The sequence below is a fragment of the Haplochromis burtoni genome, unplaced genomic scaffold, assembly GCF_018398535.1.
Source record: "Haplochromis burtoni strain Fernald_Lab_line unplaced genomic scaffold, NCSU_Asbu1 Contig_533, whole genome shotgun sequence".
Lineage (NCBI taxonomy): Eukaryota > Metazoa > Chordata > Actinopteri > Cichliformes > Cichlidae > Haplochromis > Haplochromis burtoni.
The window spans coordinates 262500-277361 of record NW_024582894.1 but is presented as its reverse complement, the minus strand read 5'-3'; the positions used below and the strand labels follow the sequence as shown (position 1 = coordinate 277361).

General features: G+C 38.4%; 2 protein-coding genes across 2 annotated transcripts in view; one reads left to right on the top strand and one right to left on the bottom strand.

The window, feature by feature from the left end:
• The window catches only part of vav2 (vav 2 guanine nucleotide exchange factor), a 58741-nt gene extending 51526 nt beyond the window's left edge, over positions 1–7215 (top strand). Inside the window, exons 25-29 of the mRNA XM_042214224.1 lie at positions 98–221; positions 976–1017; positions 3946–4035; positions 4507–4661; positions 6805–7215. Of these exons, the coding sequence (XP_042070158.1) occupies positions 98–221; positions 976–1017; positions 3946–4035; positions 4507–4661; positions 6805–6852 (459 nt within the window). The 3' untranslated portion in view covers positions 6853–7215. The remainder of the gene's footprint in view (positions 1–97; positions 222–975; positions 1018–3945; positions 4036–4506; positions 4662–6804) is intronic.
• A 2302-nt stretch (positions 7216–9517) lies between these two features.
• Positions 9518–14862, bottom strand: part of vsig8a (V-set and immunoglobulin domain containing 8a) — a 20214-nt gene continuing 14869 nt past the window's right edge. Inside the window, exon 7 of the mRNA XM_042214225.1 lies at positions 9518–10104. Coding sequence (XP_042070159.1) covers positions 9888–10104 — 217 coding nt within the window. The 3' untranslated portion in view covers positions 9518–9887. The remainder of the gene's footprint in view (positions 10105–14862) is intronic.

Here is a 14862-nt window from a genome sequence, read left to right as displayed (position 1 = left end):
GTCATATATTGAACTGCCAACACAGAAACACCCATAGGAGCTTGTTGTCAATGTGAAAGCAGAAAAGTTCACCTTTTTGTATCCTGTTACTTTACAGGAGCTTGTGGAGTACTATCAGTCTCATTCGCTGAAAGAAAGCTTCAAGTTGTTAGATACCACACTGAGATACCCCTACAAGTCGAGAGAACGCTCGCTTACGCGGGCCAACACACGCTCACCAGGTAAACCTTTTGAATTTTTCTCTGTTCCAATACTTTACTTTCCACTTCTGCAGCCATTCTGATACCGCATAGCAGCCAAACTCTGCAAACAACACAATCTGTTAGTACCAGAAAATCATATTAGATCCTTGAGCAATGAACAGCTAAGTACAGCCAGCTGATAAATGATAGTCAGTAAGCGTTTTGGCAGAGCAAGGTTTGATGTTTATCGGTTGTGAAAGAGACCCTAATGTTTGTCCTTCCGTGTTAATGATAACTTAATCCAAGTAACTTAATATGTGGCTTCATAGTATAGATTAAGTGACCACGATGCTTATCAGTGTGGTTCTGATGAAGCTAAGTTTTGAGAACATCTTCAGATAAAATATCCATCATTCTTTTAGAAGCAAGTTTCACTCCTTGGCAGGCATCTTCGTAACAGCACCTGGGAGTTTATTCAGGCTAACACTAAGCCCCTCTCTAAATGAATAAGGAGACGGCCGCAACGTTAATAAAAAGCTGCATAAATAACCAGAAAAATCTAATAAAAAAAAGGTGACTTTGCCTCATGATATTTAAGTTTTATAAAGTTTTCTACAGCACCTTCAAGAGTTAAATTCCACTTCAATCCAGTGTGCCAACAGAATCAACATATCTGGTTGATCCCGCAAGGGCATTTGAACAAATACGAGACTAATTTACATTATGGATGCAGTAAGCCAAGAAAAAAAAACTTGTATAGATTTTGGAATCACTTCTGTCTGTTCTGTTTCAGCTATTATAAAGCAGACGGTTGGCCCTTTGGAGGGAGTAGTAGGTACAAGATTTATTCAGATATTTCTATTCAGGATTCTTTTTAGTGCCATGTCTCTCCCATATAAAATCACATGTGGTTGGCTTTGGACTTGACTCACACTAGGACTTGTGGCTTTAACTTTTCTACCACTTGACTCATGTTACAGACCTCATTTCCATTAATGAGCTTTGGGTAATGCCCACTGGAAGCTGAGTGGAACCACCCAAAGCTCTAACGAGACATGCACAGACATCTTCAAATGCTAGTGTCAGTGTTTTTGCATGGAGACTGAAGGAGCATTGCATGTCAAATAATGTCTACCTGCTTCAATGCACGATTATGAAAATACCTTTTTCACTCTCTGTTACCAAAATACACTGGTCCAGTACAAATTCAATTTCATGACACCGTGGCTGTGGATACTGTAAGAAGGGGGTAAAATAAATGAGACACACTTCCTCCCACTCTCTTTGTCTTCCCCTGTCCTCTGTTTTTCCCAAGGCCAGTGACTCTCATGACTCATACAGACAAAAAAAAGATGGAGGCCAGAGGGGCAGCTGGGCAGAGTAGGAGGGCAGCAGTGTGAAATGATAAAGAGAGTGACAAAGAGAAAGTCAGCTAACTCCAGCCTTTGGAATGACTGAATTGGCTGCCCTTCGTGGCCATTACACTATATGAATACTGGCTGTGTCTTTGCGCTAGCTTCTGTCCTACACTGGCCTCACTTTGTTCACTCTTCACAAAGACCCAACTGGCCAGTATAGTGAAATCATTTCTCCTCCTGTTTTGGCTGAAGTTGTACACGGATGGAGACAACTGGAGTTTTTGCTAATAATGGTTTTCCTCTCAGTTTTATCCTTGACTGTTTCCAAGCACGTACTTTTACTTTTCGATCTGGAAAACTCTATTATGGAGTTCACACAGACATTTTCTGATAAGTCAAATCAACAACAATTGAAGCAGCTGGAAAATATATATTATATTATATAGCTGCCCTATTTATTTTATATAAAATAATTATTTTATTTTATATAAAATAAATAGCACAACTACTTCAGTTTTATTTCTGTAGTGCCAAATCATGACAACAGCCCCCCTTAAGGTGCTTTGTAACGTAAAGGCCCTGTAATAATAGGACCCTACATTAACCACACGTGACACACAGGCCCCACGACATCCATATCGTACGTAATGACATATTAAGAACAAAAAGCTCAGGCTTCATGTGAATTTCAGTGGAGCTTCATAAGATGTCACCTTTTACTACTACTACTGTTTTCTTGATCCTTTCAACAAGTTGTAACAATTTTAGGTCCCTCTGTCTAATATTCCACAAAAAAGGAATTCTGTTCCAAGTCCAGGAAAAGGATTTGTAAAAGGTGGTGTGGGATTTTACATGTGTGTACAGAGATAAGAGGAAGACAGTCAGTTTTCTATAGATTTAGTGGCCACTTTGCTAGGTGGCCAGTGCTAACTCCTTTGCTACATAGTTCCAGGTTGGCCCCTCCTTTTTGGTTCAAAGTTGCTCCAGATTTCTCAAATGCATATTCACAATGGGAATTTCCTGTCCCAGAATATCCCAAAGGGTGACTGATCTGGTGGCTGTGACGGATCTGGTGGCTGTGCAGGCCATTTGAGTGATCTCAATGTCAAAAAAGCTGTTTGAGATTATTTGAGCTTTGTCACACTCTGTATTATTAGCTTTTTGTAGACCTTCAGGTAAATATCTATTCGAGAAAAATAAGTTTGAGAAAAAAAAATCAAATAAAGTGTGACCTGGCATGGAGAGCTGCAGAGATTTTATACACACAAGTGACACAAAGTGCAAGTGAGTAAGCACAAAATCAAGATCATGTGCAAATATACATCAAGAACAAACAAGGTCCAATTTCAAATAAATTTCAGTGCATCTCCAAGAGATATCACAGTGAACAAGAGTACTAATTTTTCAATCCTTTAAAAGTGGTTATTCCAGAAAAAAGAGCAGCATAATCAACACCTCTGTCTTTAAAATATTAGAAATTAGAGGCTGTAAAACTATGTCTTTATATTTAAAAAAAGCAAAAAACAACAACCAATTGGATGGTAGTTTAACATAAAATGGTAGTAAAACATGAGGAACATCGGTATAGTGTCCAGCTTCTTTAGGTGTTTCTTGAGTGCGTTCATAAAGAGCAGCGTATTCATTGCCTGGAGGGAAAAAATAAAGAATCTTAATGTAAGTTTTAGCTCTCTGTCTCCTTTTTAAATAAAAAAATTCAATGCATAATACTAAATACTAATATCTTGTGATAATTTCACTTTCAGCCCTTTTAGCAGTTTTTTTCTTTCTCTTAATTTGAAAATAGCATGACCTTGGATTTTCCTCCATTTAAGTTGAGTTAAATGGGAACAACATGAAACGCAGACTGCAGCTATTTAAAGGCTTTCACTACTGTAAATAATAGATAACAGTGCCGTCTGCATAAAAATGGAAAGCAGCATTTGATCAGTTGTCACAAATGATGAAGTCTTGTTAATCCAACCTTCAGTTGGGCTGTCATCGTAATGCCTATTAGTGACATTATATGCTTTTCTTAATATAATATAATGTAAATTGTACAGTTAAATAAACATAACACCAAAATTTATTCTGCAGGTTGGTGTAATACTGAATAATAATGTCACTAATAGGAACAGAACAGACTCTTTCTAAAAAACAACAGAGTTCCCACGCTGCTTCTGTTTGAGACTTTGTAAATAAATTCACACTCTTAAAGCAGTCAAATTGCAACACCTTCATGGTTAAGATTAAATATAATGAGAACCGAACGCACAGGCACACAAAGCTTCAATGCAAAATCTTTTTATCTTTCTGCTTCTTTGGCTTCGCCTCTGCATGTGTTCACCTCAAACATTTTCCAGCTTTACTTCCTCCCTTGTCTTGCTCTCTCTCTCTCCTCCTCTCAGCAGCCACCTGTGCATCCTACAACTTCTCCTTCCTCAGTCCACAGGGCCTCAACTTCTCCTCCTCTCAGAGCCAAGCCCCCTTTTGGTCAGGTACTATCTACTTATCCTTTCCTTTCCCCCGCTGCCTCTCTTGTGTTCTCGCGCCGCATCTCTTGTAATTACATAATAAGCCTATGTACCTCGACCTCATTACTTCCTCTCTGTGGCACTCTTTTCATTAACAAGAACACTGTAGTTCTTCTCAGGATGACATTTCCTCATTAGATCAAGAAAAGAAAACCAATTTCCTCTCCAGTGATGAAACAAGTTGTCCTGCTCATTTGTCATTTTGTGGCTACAGCGTGTCACGCTGAAAACTGACCGGACCATCTCGCCTCTGTACATTCTTCACAACTAATTATTACCATTATGTTCAGTGTGACCTCGTCTTACAACCGTCACCCTCATACATAAACATGAATATTCATCAATACCAGTAAATAATAACTCTTGTTACGAATTCAGCGGTGTGCCATTAAGTTAATTAACTATGGCTCAACTCCTATTGTTATCAATTTTCAGTGTTTACACCTCGAGTGGTCAGCACAGCAGTGGCCAGGTATAACTTTGCAGCGCGAGACATGAGAGAGCTGTCACTGCGAGAAGGCGACATTGTCAAAATCTACAGCAAGATCGGTGGAGACCAGGGCTGGTGGAAAGGAGAAGCCAATGGAAGAGTAAGTAACTATGAGTAAAGTGTTTATTTGTGGGTGGGAAATTGATCAGACCCAAGGCATAAAAGCCACCACTGGAATAAATACCTTAATGTTGTAATATTTTGAGTTTGATCAAAAATGTATCCAGTTAGCTTTATTAAGTTAGAGATCTGCAAAAGAGAAATTCGGGGAAAGCATGTCCCCAAAAGTGCATTGATACATTTGACAATTTAACCAGTGATATCGGGGGAAAAAGGAAAAACAAAGCAAAAAGATGTGGTTGAAAGACAAAAACTAGCTGCTGGGAAATGTGCCAGTTTAATAGGATGGCGGTAAAAGGGAATGTGATGTCAGCATTTTATTTTAGGAACGTTCCCTATTAGGCTGTAAATTTAGAGTTGTGCTGTGGAGCCAGAGGATCTACACAACTTGAGCGGTTGTAAAGCTAAACCTTACCACAGTCTGCTGTACAGCCTGGTGTAAAAATGCCATAGAGTCTAGTTTTGATTTTTATCTGTGTTTTCCCCACCTTACTTTTATTCCCTCGTGTGGATTGATGGAAATACGCTTTTAACTTTCTCCTATGAAACCATCTGCCTGCACACGCAGTTTCTTTGGATTGGTCTCTCTGTGATGTATGACCTTGATGGAACAGAAGTGGTAAAAAAGGTAATCTGTATTCAGTTGATGAAAGCTGAAACGTGCCGACTTAAAAAAAAAAAAAAAGCACATCTACACCTGGTAGAACTCAGCAAAAAAAAAGTATTTGCTAATGCTAATTGCTAAACCAGGTCAACTACTTTAGCTGGTTGCAAATCTAGTCTGACAAAGCCTCTAAGTTTTCATGAAGTGAGCTGAAATGTCTTGATTGCTGCTGTGTATGAGAAAGACATCAAGCTCACCAAAATTAGATGCTATTTATTTCTACATTATGAAGAAATACCCACCGTAATTGGATGATTTGCTGAATGTAGTGGCTATTAGTGACGACATCAGAGCTGCTGTTTAATGGCTTTTTACGTCTGTTTTTACATTCTTGATATTTATAAGAATAAAATTTGACCTAGGTGAATAACCTAGTGCAACTGATGAGTATTCATTGTCCTTCCTTTGCTGTGTTAAACCCAAGAAAAGCTTGACTTCCCAGTTCTGTGTAGACATGACTCTGTGTCCAGCAAGTAGATTATCATTTGGTTGGTGGTTTCTCCACAAAGACCCATTACATATTATGGGTTCTGTACTTTGATCATTTACTAGTACTTGTTCATTTTACAGCTGAAAGGTTTCTATTAGCTTTTTTTGTTTTAATGTAGCTTCCTGGCTAGCTGGTTCTGTCTGGTTTCAAACTAGAATACGGCAAAATATGAATTGTTTTATTCCAGGTGTGCACATGAAATGCGGTGGTCCCTGCAAATATATTTGCATTCCCCTGCTGTTGAATTAAAAATGACTATTTTGAAATCTTCACATATCACGCCAACCCTAACATTCATGTGGAGCACCACAGGCATCACAGCGATTAATTCGGCCAATATGCATGGTGCTGATCTGTGTTTATGGACAGTGCACATGCTAGTAATTGAATCACGACTTAACTTGAGCACATAAAATATTATTGCTTCTCTTTTTAAATTAAGACATCTGCTACTTTCAACTACCTCATTTCAGCATTTTAACACCCAGTCCAATTCAGGAAAATTAAGAGACTCAGGATGAGATTTTCTTTTGACAAAACATACCCAGATACAGACCTCAACAGGTATTAATGGATGTCTTTGTGTTGCTGTAAATACAACCTTTGTGTTTCTATTATCTCTGTTAGTTCAGTACATGCTTTACAATTCTAACAAGTAGGAGAAGTCGTAGCCTAGCAACAGCTGAAGTAGCATTTGAAGTAGCCTTCAAGTATTTTTTCAGAACAGAGGCAAGGCTGCTGCTGAGCTGTGCAGTTATCGGAAAATAGCGCACATCTTGTGCCAAAATAATATAGAGGAAAGAGCTCCGAGAGGTCTCGGCCTAATGTAGTCGTGGTGCACATCCAATGGATTCACGGCATGTAAACAAAACAAAAAAAGCATATAAATGAACCCAATTAGCATCTTTTGTTTATACTGGTTGATGTAAAATACTGTGTGTGTCTGATAATTACTGTTTCATGTTACAGATTGGATGGTTTCCTTCAACTTATGTGGATGAAGAAGGAGTGCAGTAAGGCTCAGATGTTGCTGGTCTGGCTCCCTTTAAATCAGGAACCATCTTCTATCTACTGTTCTCAGAGAAAATTACTCAGTCTCTCCAGGAAAATAACACAAGGGGAAAAAAACAAAAAAAAAAACCAACAAAGAACTTTTTTTGTTGTTTTGCTGGATACTCATTTTTCAGCGAGTGTTTCTACTCTGTTTATCTTCAATTATGCATCAGCTTTTGTCTTTGCTGGATGTCCTGTTTAATTTCTGTACAGGGGAAAAAAGGAAAAAATGGCTTGCTGTCTGTCAGCCTCTGTGTGCTCTGCAGAGACTTTACTGAGGTCTGAGGACACAGCAGAAACTGACTGCTGATAGCTTTACTTTGAAAAGAAAAAAAAAAAGGCTCCCCTTTTTTTGCAGGTCTACGCGAGGTGAAATAATTGTACAGTATAGATAATTTATTGAATAGAGATTATCATCATTACTAATGATTATTGTGGGGAGTTGATTTTAAGCAAAGAATCTGATCCGAAAACCTAAAATAAGAAAAAAAAAAGATGCTGTGTTTTTTTATGTTGAAAGATTTTGCCTTAGTTGTCATGGTGATGCCTTGTGGGCTGACACCAGTGGAGGGAATAGACTTTGTTGACTGATTTTACTTCTCCATGTATGCATGTGCTCACATGTGGCCCACATAAACACGCACACGCACGCACACACAGACAGACCAATGTACAGTATGGTGCCTTTGAAGAATGGGTGTTGCTTACTGAACCTCAACTTCAGCCACTCAAGAACATTGCCATGCTCAAAAATACTTCACTAAAAGAGGAGCTTGAGCCCCTGAAAACAAGATGGTGAGGCATTTATGTCCTAAATGGCCACTGGATGAACTCACTGGATGTGTTTTTCTTTTCTTTCTTTTTTTTATAGCCAACACAATGCCATACACAGTCTACAAGTCAGTCGTCAGTCAGATGGATACGAAAGGAAAACTTTCATGTGATTTTTCTTGCACAGAATCATGCTTCTTTTCTTTCTTTCTTTTTTTTAAACTGGACCAAGAATTTTTTTTATTATCATTATTATTATTTAAAGCCAAATTTAGCTGTATTTCAGTGTCTGCACAGGATTTAATTGATTTGTGATTTTTCTACCTTGCCTTACTGTTTTCTAAAGAGTTGATCAGGTGATGGGATTGTATCCCCCTTAATTTAAATGTTCCTGTGTGAAAATTATTTTCGTGTTGTGCAGACTAATATCAGTGTTTTAATCTGAAGAAAAACTGTGTGTGCTATAGACGTTAAACCACAGAAGATGTACTTAATCGCTTTGTGATTTTCTAGGGTTGCGGTGCTTAGTGTTTCCATTTATTTCCACTCATTTCTTCCTGCCATACACACTTAATAGATTTATAGCTATTTACACCACAGTGTGCTGGCATCAGTTTTTCTATTGACAGCACAAATGTACCAGGCAGCTTTCTGAATCTAGTATTTTACAGGTATTAATATTTTTTGAAATATTTGACCTTGGCAATTCTTTCTTTTAAAGGGTTCAGTTGTTATGGAACACGATCTACAGTTTAATGAAAGGCTTTCACTTCAGTCTTCTCATTTTCCAAAAAATTACCATGTTGATATATGCGGACATTGAAAGGCAGTTGACTCTGTCGCTAAACATCAAGGACTCCTTCAGGGTCATGTACTTGTGCACCCGTGGGCCACTTAAAGTGCTGCTGCTTTTATTAATTTTATTCTCACAATGTCTGCTTCTGTAGTTTTACCATGGATCTCAAATTGTGCAGAAAGTAGGGATGTGACTGTATCCAACTAACCCAACTTCCCAGCCATCACTGGTGGTAAGAGTTAGGTCTCCGTCGCTGGGCAGATTGCAGTTAGGAGTTAGCAGTTTTCAAGCCCAGAGGCAGCACATCAGTTCAGCCATATGCGTTCCTGACATCATGGGGCTGCGCACTCTTAAGCTGAATGGTTGCCATTTTGACACAATGTGGGAGACCTAGTGTGAGTTAGTGGAAGGGGATAGAACAGGACCCACACAGGGTGATCTAAAAATAGCAGCAGCAGTGAATGAGGTCATGCTTGGTATTGTATTGATTCAGCACACAACCAATAAAAAAGGCTTTGCTAAAATTTGAATGTATGTAGATGTTTATAATGAAGACTGCTTTCTTGCTGCAAATAGGTCAAAAACACAAGTCAGTCATTACAGCTTGAACCAACTTAACAAAAACCTTTGGAAGTAAAGTGCAAACACTGAGCACATCAGCTCTGGCTGGTTCACAAAGGCTTATGGAGCAGAGGATGCCAAAATGTTTAGATTCTAAACATGTAACCGTCTAAGATGTGAATTGTTCCAAAGGCCAAATGCCCTGGAAAACACAAAGTCCTACCACTGTGTAACGGGGACACACAGGAAGCCTCCTTTTTGTCTGGAATAAGGGGTTTGGGGGACATCAGCTGTAGTCACTTTTTTCTTTTGTTTTGGTTTTGTTTTTTGTAGTGGACAAGAACCCATTGCATGTGGCTATTAATATTTCAACTCCTGTCAGTTCATCCTCAGAAAAAAATAAGTACTTACTCGTGTACATTTTTTGGATGGTTGAGTATTTCCAAATGAGATCTATCATGAATAAATATTTCTTTTGATTTAAATTTGAGACTGGATTCTTTTCATTTTTTTATTGCAAAATTGTGTCACAAAACACCCAAACGTCAATCTCCAAATTCCACAGTAGAGTGAATTTCTTGAATTAATGCTTTTTTATAGCTACATATTTTGATGATCTGCTTTATAGACATCCACCTAAATGTTGAAGGATACAATCTAATATATCCAAGCCAATCAAATAACAGAACTTCCTTTTACTAAGATTATCTTAAAGCAATCACATTGAACAATGTTATCATAGACTGCTCACAGTGCATAGCTTTGAATTTAGTTAATTAAAGTCTCGGCAGGACTGCCACTACTGCATATTTTCAGTTTCAAGTTTTCAAACTGTCCTGAAACTTCTCTTTAATTGAGCTCGCTCTGAGTGTCACACTGCATATCCATATTTGCTGTTATACTCTGCTGGTGTGTGTTTGACCGGCCTGTGTCCATGGCTGGTGCTGGAAGGAGTGTGGCTGAGTCCCTCATTCAACGACATCACCTCAGTGCCATCAACCGGGCAGTAAGTGACCTGTGGGAGCTGACTGGCGCTCTGGCTTGTGTGACGGCTGACGGGGCGGCTGTCAGGAGGTGGCGCGTCCTCCCTGTTTGACATAAAAGTGGAATAGAGGGAGTTAAAGGAGCATCTCTACAGACAGTAAATGCAGAAGCTGGGCAAAAACGGGTGATTATTTGAACTGAAATACTAAAATCTATTTGAAGTTACAGTTTAACATGTTTGGTTTGTTACTGTAATTAGTCCAAAACAGAAGAGAGTTATAAGAGTCCTCTAACTGGCAACAAATAAGCAATCTGGCTTTTACAAAAATATTGTAAAATATTTTCTGGCTGTATAGTGGAGGTTCTCTCTGGGTACTCTGACTTCAGAGTGCCTTTCCCCTGCTTCTTACCCAGTGGCAGCTGAGATAGGCTCCAGCCCTCCTGCAACACTGAATTAGAGAATTGGCAGAGAATGAATGGATGCATGGATTGTAGATCCACTTTAACTGCTAAGCTTTCATAGTATGAATGTCTAGCTTTATTTTCAGGATAAGGTTATTATTTGGGCGAATATGCCCCCATCCAACCAAATTCTCACTAACTTTACGTTCAAAGGAGAAAGCCACTGCATCAAATGAACTTTCAGACATTATTTCCTTCAGAAAGGACCACCTGTGAACAATAATAAAGTCCAAACCAATACTCTACTAGAATCATTAAATACTGGCTTTTTTGCTGGCCCAAAACAAATCAACACAAGTTGTTGGTCTGGCTGTACTTTCAAAACAGATGGATAGAACAGCAAGTGTAGACTTTGGAGCAGTCTGCATATCATAGCTCAAAAACCAACATGGAACGAAAAACTATAGATGTCTATGTTGGAATATTCTACAGCTTTTGTATTTAACCTTGAAGGCTTTTAACATATCAGAATTGTCATATTCCAATATGTTTAGTATGTCAGTAGTTTTACAAGAGCAAGCACATCGAGCCATAGATTAACCAGCTCCAGTGTAGCAGCAGCTACAAAGAACAAAACACTGCACATGAAGGCTCCTCTCTTATCAGAACAGAACAATAATATTGCCATTGGATTTAGCAAATGCAGTGCTCTGGAAAGGAGGGCTGTTAGCATTATTACTGAACAGTTTTTGTGCTGGGATCCTAAATTGATTTATTTCTATTTGGAAACACTGGCAAGCTCAGTGTGTTGTTTCAGTTTGAAATATCAGCATTAAAATATATAAGAGGCAATGCTGCAAATACTAGCTTTTTAATCTCCTCAACATTTGTTTAGGGTTATAAGGTTAGTGGCTAAAGTAGTAATGTAACCTACATTACTGTCAGTGGTTTGGGTTATGCTTATTGTGAAGGATATGAACAGTTATCTCTGCATTCATCAAAAATAAAAGGAATGAAAACATTTTGGAAGAAATAATGGGATAAAAATGTAAAGTGTTTTAGTACAGCCCACTTTAAACACATTGTGGTATTTATGAAAAATAGCAGTCTTATTTTTTAGTTGCCTTCTATATATTTGTTACACACACACACACACACTGGACATACACTATTTACCGAGCAAAATAATGTTTCCCTGTAGGTAAAAGCAGAGATCTTTGTTGTTTTTGCCTGTTTGGAGGCCCTTCCCAGGGGTCCCTACTTTCACACCAGACCTTGCTTTAACTTTCTCCTCTTCTACTAAAGCATAACATTGACTCTGGTGGTGGTTTCAACCAGCAAACACTGACAACAGCATACAGAAGCATACAATCTCTCCTCGTCAACACTGCCAGCTTCCAAGCTTAGCTACTTTGCATTCTGCATTTATGTAACTTTGAAATACCAGCTGGAATCTGCTTTTCTGTCAAAGAAAACATCCTACACCTATCGAATTCGGAATTTTCTTCTCTCCTGTGCCAGCCAAGGACTCATGTTTTTGTCTGTAAAGGGAATAAACTTATCCTGGTTTAGCAGAAATAGAAAAATTGGGCAAGTTTGGCTCTTGGGTGTGTTGGGTGTAGCATCCTATGAGGGAAAAAAAAACTGCCCTGACCTGAATGTGTACTAGTTTAATTAAACTCTAATTAGTACCTTATTTCCAAGGTATTCCCACACCTACTTTATTCTACTAGTGAAACCATTTTGCTCATAATTTATATAAAGGCTGATTTGAAAACTGTTAACCTGCATACAGAATTAGCTGCAAGTTATTAATGGATTCATACCTATTGTTTTCTTCTGTGCTTCTATTCATTTTCATTCTTCCTGCATAATAATGTATAATTATAATATTTTTTGATGTTTTTTTAAAAAAAAATCTTTATACAAAGGGTTTGTTTCTTTTTAAAATGACTTCTTTATATCTGCTGTAATTAATGTAACACTGCTTTACACACTGAAGCCTGGATTATTTGATCTAGGATTATTTATGTTAAGCCTGGATCAAATGAGTCAACTTGGACAGGCTTCAGCCCCCTTCAGGCCGATAATTAGGTTGACGTGTATTTTTGTCAGGTATTGACTCCAAATGCACGATGGTTTTGCGTGATATTTGCTTGATGTCTAAATAAGCAACTGTTGCTTTCAAGTTTAAGTCACACTGTTCAATCTACCAATTTCATCCTCAGTTATAGGATCACCGTAGTCAGAAGTATCTGTCCAGCAGCAGTGCTCCCAGTGCTTTGATTCAGTGTGAAATGCTACATCTCCCGTGTTTTGGCCATGATGGAGAGCTGAGTCACTATTTTAATTGATATGATTCTCCCTGTGACTAATCTGAACTTTTCAAGCTGCTTTCTTTACTTTTCATCCAGAAAACTCAAGTACCCAGTGGATTTGACATTAACTATAGTTGTCATCACTCAAGTTATTAGAGCTTTGCCATTTTCCATCTATTAGCATTTCTCTCTGATGACTTGTTCATGTGAAACGTGTTGAACCTCAGTATGTCACAGATATGGAAAACCGTGTATAAGTATTGTGGCTTGAAGTGCTTCTGTCTCCTGTGCACAACACTGTCCTCCCACACTGACACTGCACTCGTTTCAATGTCTACTTTGAAAGCATGTGGGCTGTTTTCAACTGCATATGAACCACAACTCCAACATTTCTTTCTTTCTTTCTTTTTTTTTTTGTCTTTTTGGTGAGACAATGTTTATTTGCAACAGGAGAAATCCTTTCAGAGATGTCAGAACATGAGGTCATCTGCAGAACGTTGCCCCTAGAGTAGCACTGCGCTTGGTGTCCCACATGCCCTTTTTAACTAGTTACACAGTTTTCACTGTTCCAGGGGCATGGGAGAAAACTCCACTAAAAATAATGACCCAGAAATGAACAAATTGGATTTTCTCACATGTGGATTTTTAAACCATGAAAATATTTTCACAAAAAAAGGCTAAAAAACTAGAGGATTCGCAATTTGCAGAGGTCTACTGTAGGTTAAAAAAATGTAATTAATGGGAAAATTAGAGGTAGCGACAACAAACAAGATTTGGATTAAAACTTTCAAAACTTGCCCCCATTTCCAAGTAGGTGTACTGTTGAAAACTGTATGGTCTGGCCTACCGGAAGTGACATCAAAGCCCTTTTTGAACATTCCTGCCAAAGTACAAAAAAAAAAAAACCCAAGAAAATGTAACAGGAATTACATAGGTAATAATGTGAAAAAATACATACATCCTGTGCATGGTTGATGTATTTGAAATGTAAACGCGTTAGAAGAGAGTTACCTGTCTTATTTAAACCTCTGACATCAAGGGCATGGTGTTCTCTCTGCTGCTGAGGTATATGGTGTCATCGTGCCAAGATCTGAAGAGCTCTCTAAGGCCTTGAGTAAAGACATTGTTGATGCCTGTGAGTCTTTCATGGGATTTAAAAATAGCTCCAAAGTATTTTAAACAGCAGACATGTTTGACGCAGACCAAAGGCAGCTTTTCTGGAAAGGGACTTTGTACAAACTGTGAAGCATGTTGCTGTTATGATTTGGAGTTGTTCTGTTGCCTCAGGGAACAGACAGCTTGCAGTCATTGATTTAGCCATGAATTCTGCATCATCAAAGACTGCTTAAAGATGATGTGAGGCCATCTGTCCAAAAGCTGGAGCTGGACCTTAGGATAATGATCCAAAACAGGCTAACAAGTCCACCAAGGAAGGTCTTAGAAAGAAGGAATGGAGGGTTATGGAATGGCCGGGTCTAAGTCCAGATTTGAATCCCACTAAAATGTTGTAGACAGGGAAATCAGCGTATCCTTCAATATATTGGACAATATGCTGAGAAAAATCTTAGCAAGCATTTTCCAGGCTGTTACCTCACAGCAATAAGGTTCTGGGTTTGAATCCACCATCTGGCTGAGGCCTTTCTGTGTGGAGTTCACATTTTTTCCTGTATCTGCACTGGCTCTCTCTGAGTACTCAGGCTTCTTCCCACTATCTAAATACATGCAGTCAATAGGGTTAGATGATTCTAAACAGGAGAATGAATGACACTGAATGGATAAGCAAAAAATGGATGGATGTATTGAACTCCATTCTCTGCATATTTATTTCAATATTTGTGGGACACATTTTATTTTTCTTTAAATAATTTGGTTTTCTTTAAAAGTGCTTTTAGATGGTTTACATGCTAGTGTTTAATACTGCCTTACATTATGCACTTTGAACATCCTCTGCTTTTGAAATCTGCAGAGAGTTACAGAGGATGGCAAAGTTTTACAAAATCTTTTCAAGCCAGTGAAATGATGTATTTGGAGGTAGGATTGACTGACGCTAATAGCGGGGGAAGTTAGCCTTCGGGGCTTTCTACCCGAAAGCCTTTAGGCTATCAGGTAAGATAAAAGCAAAAAAGTAAACAAATCCAGCAG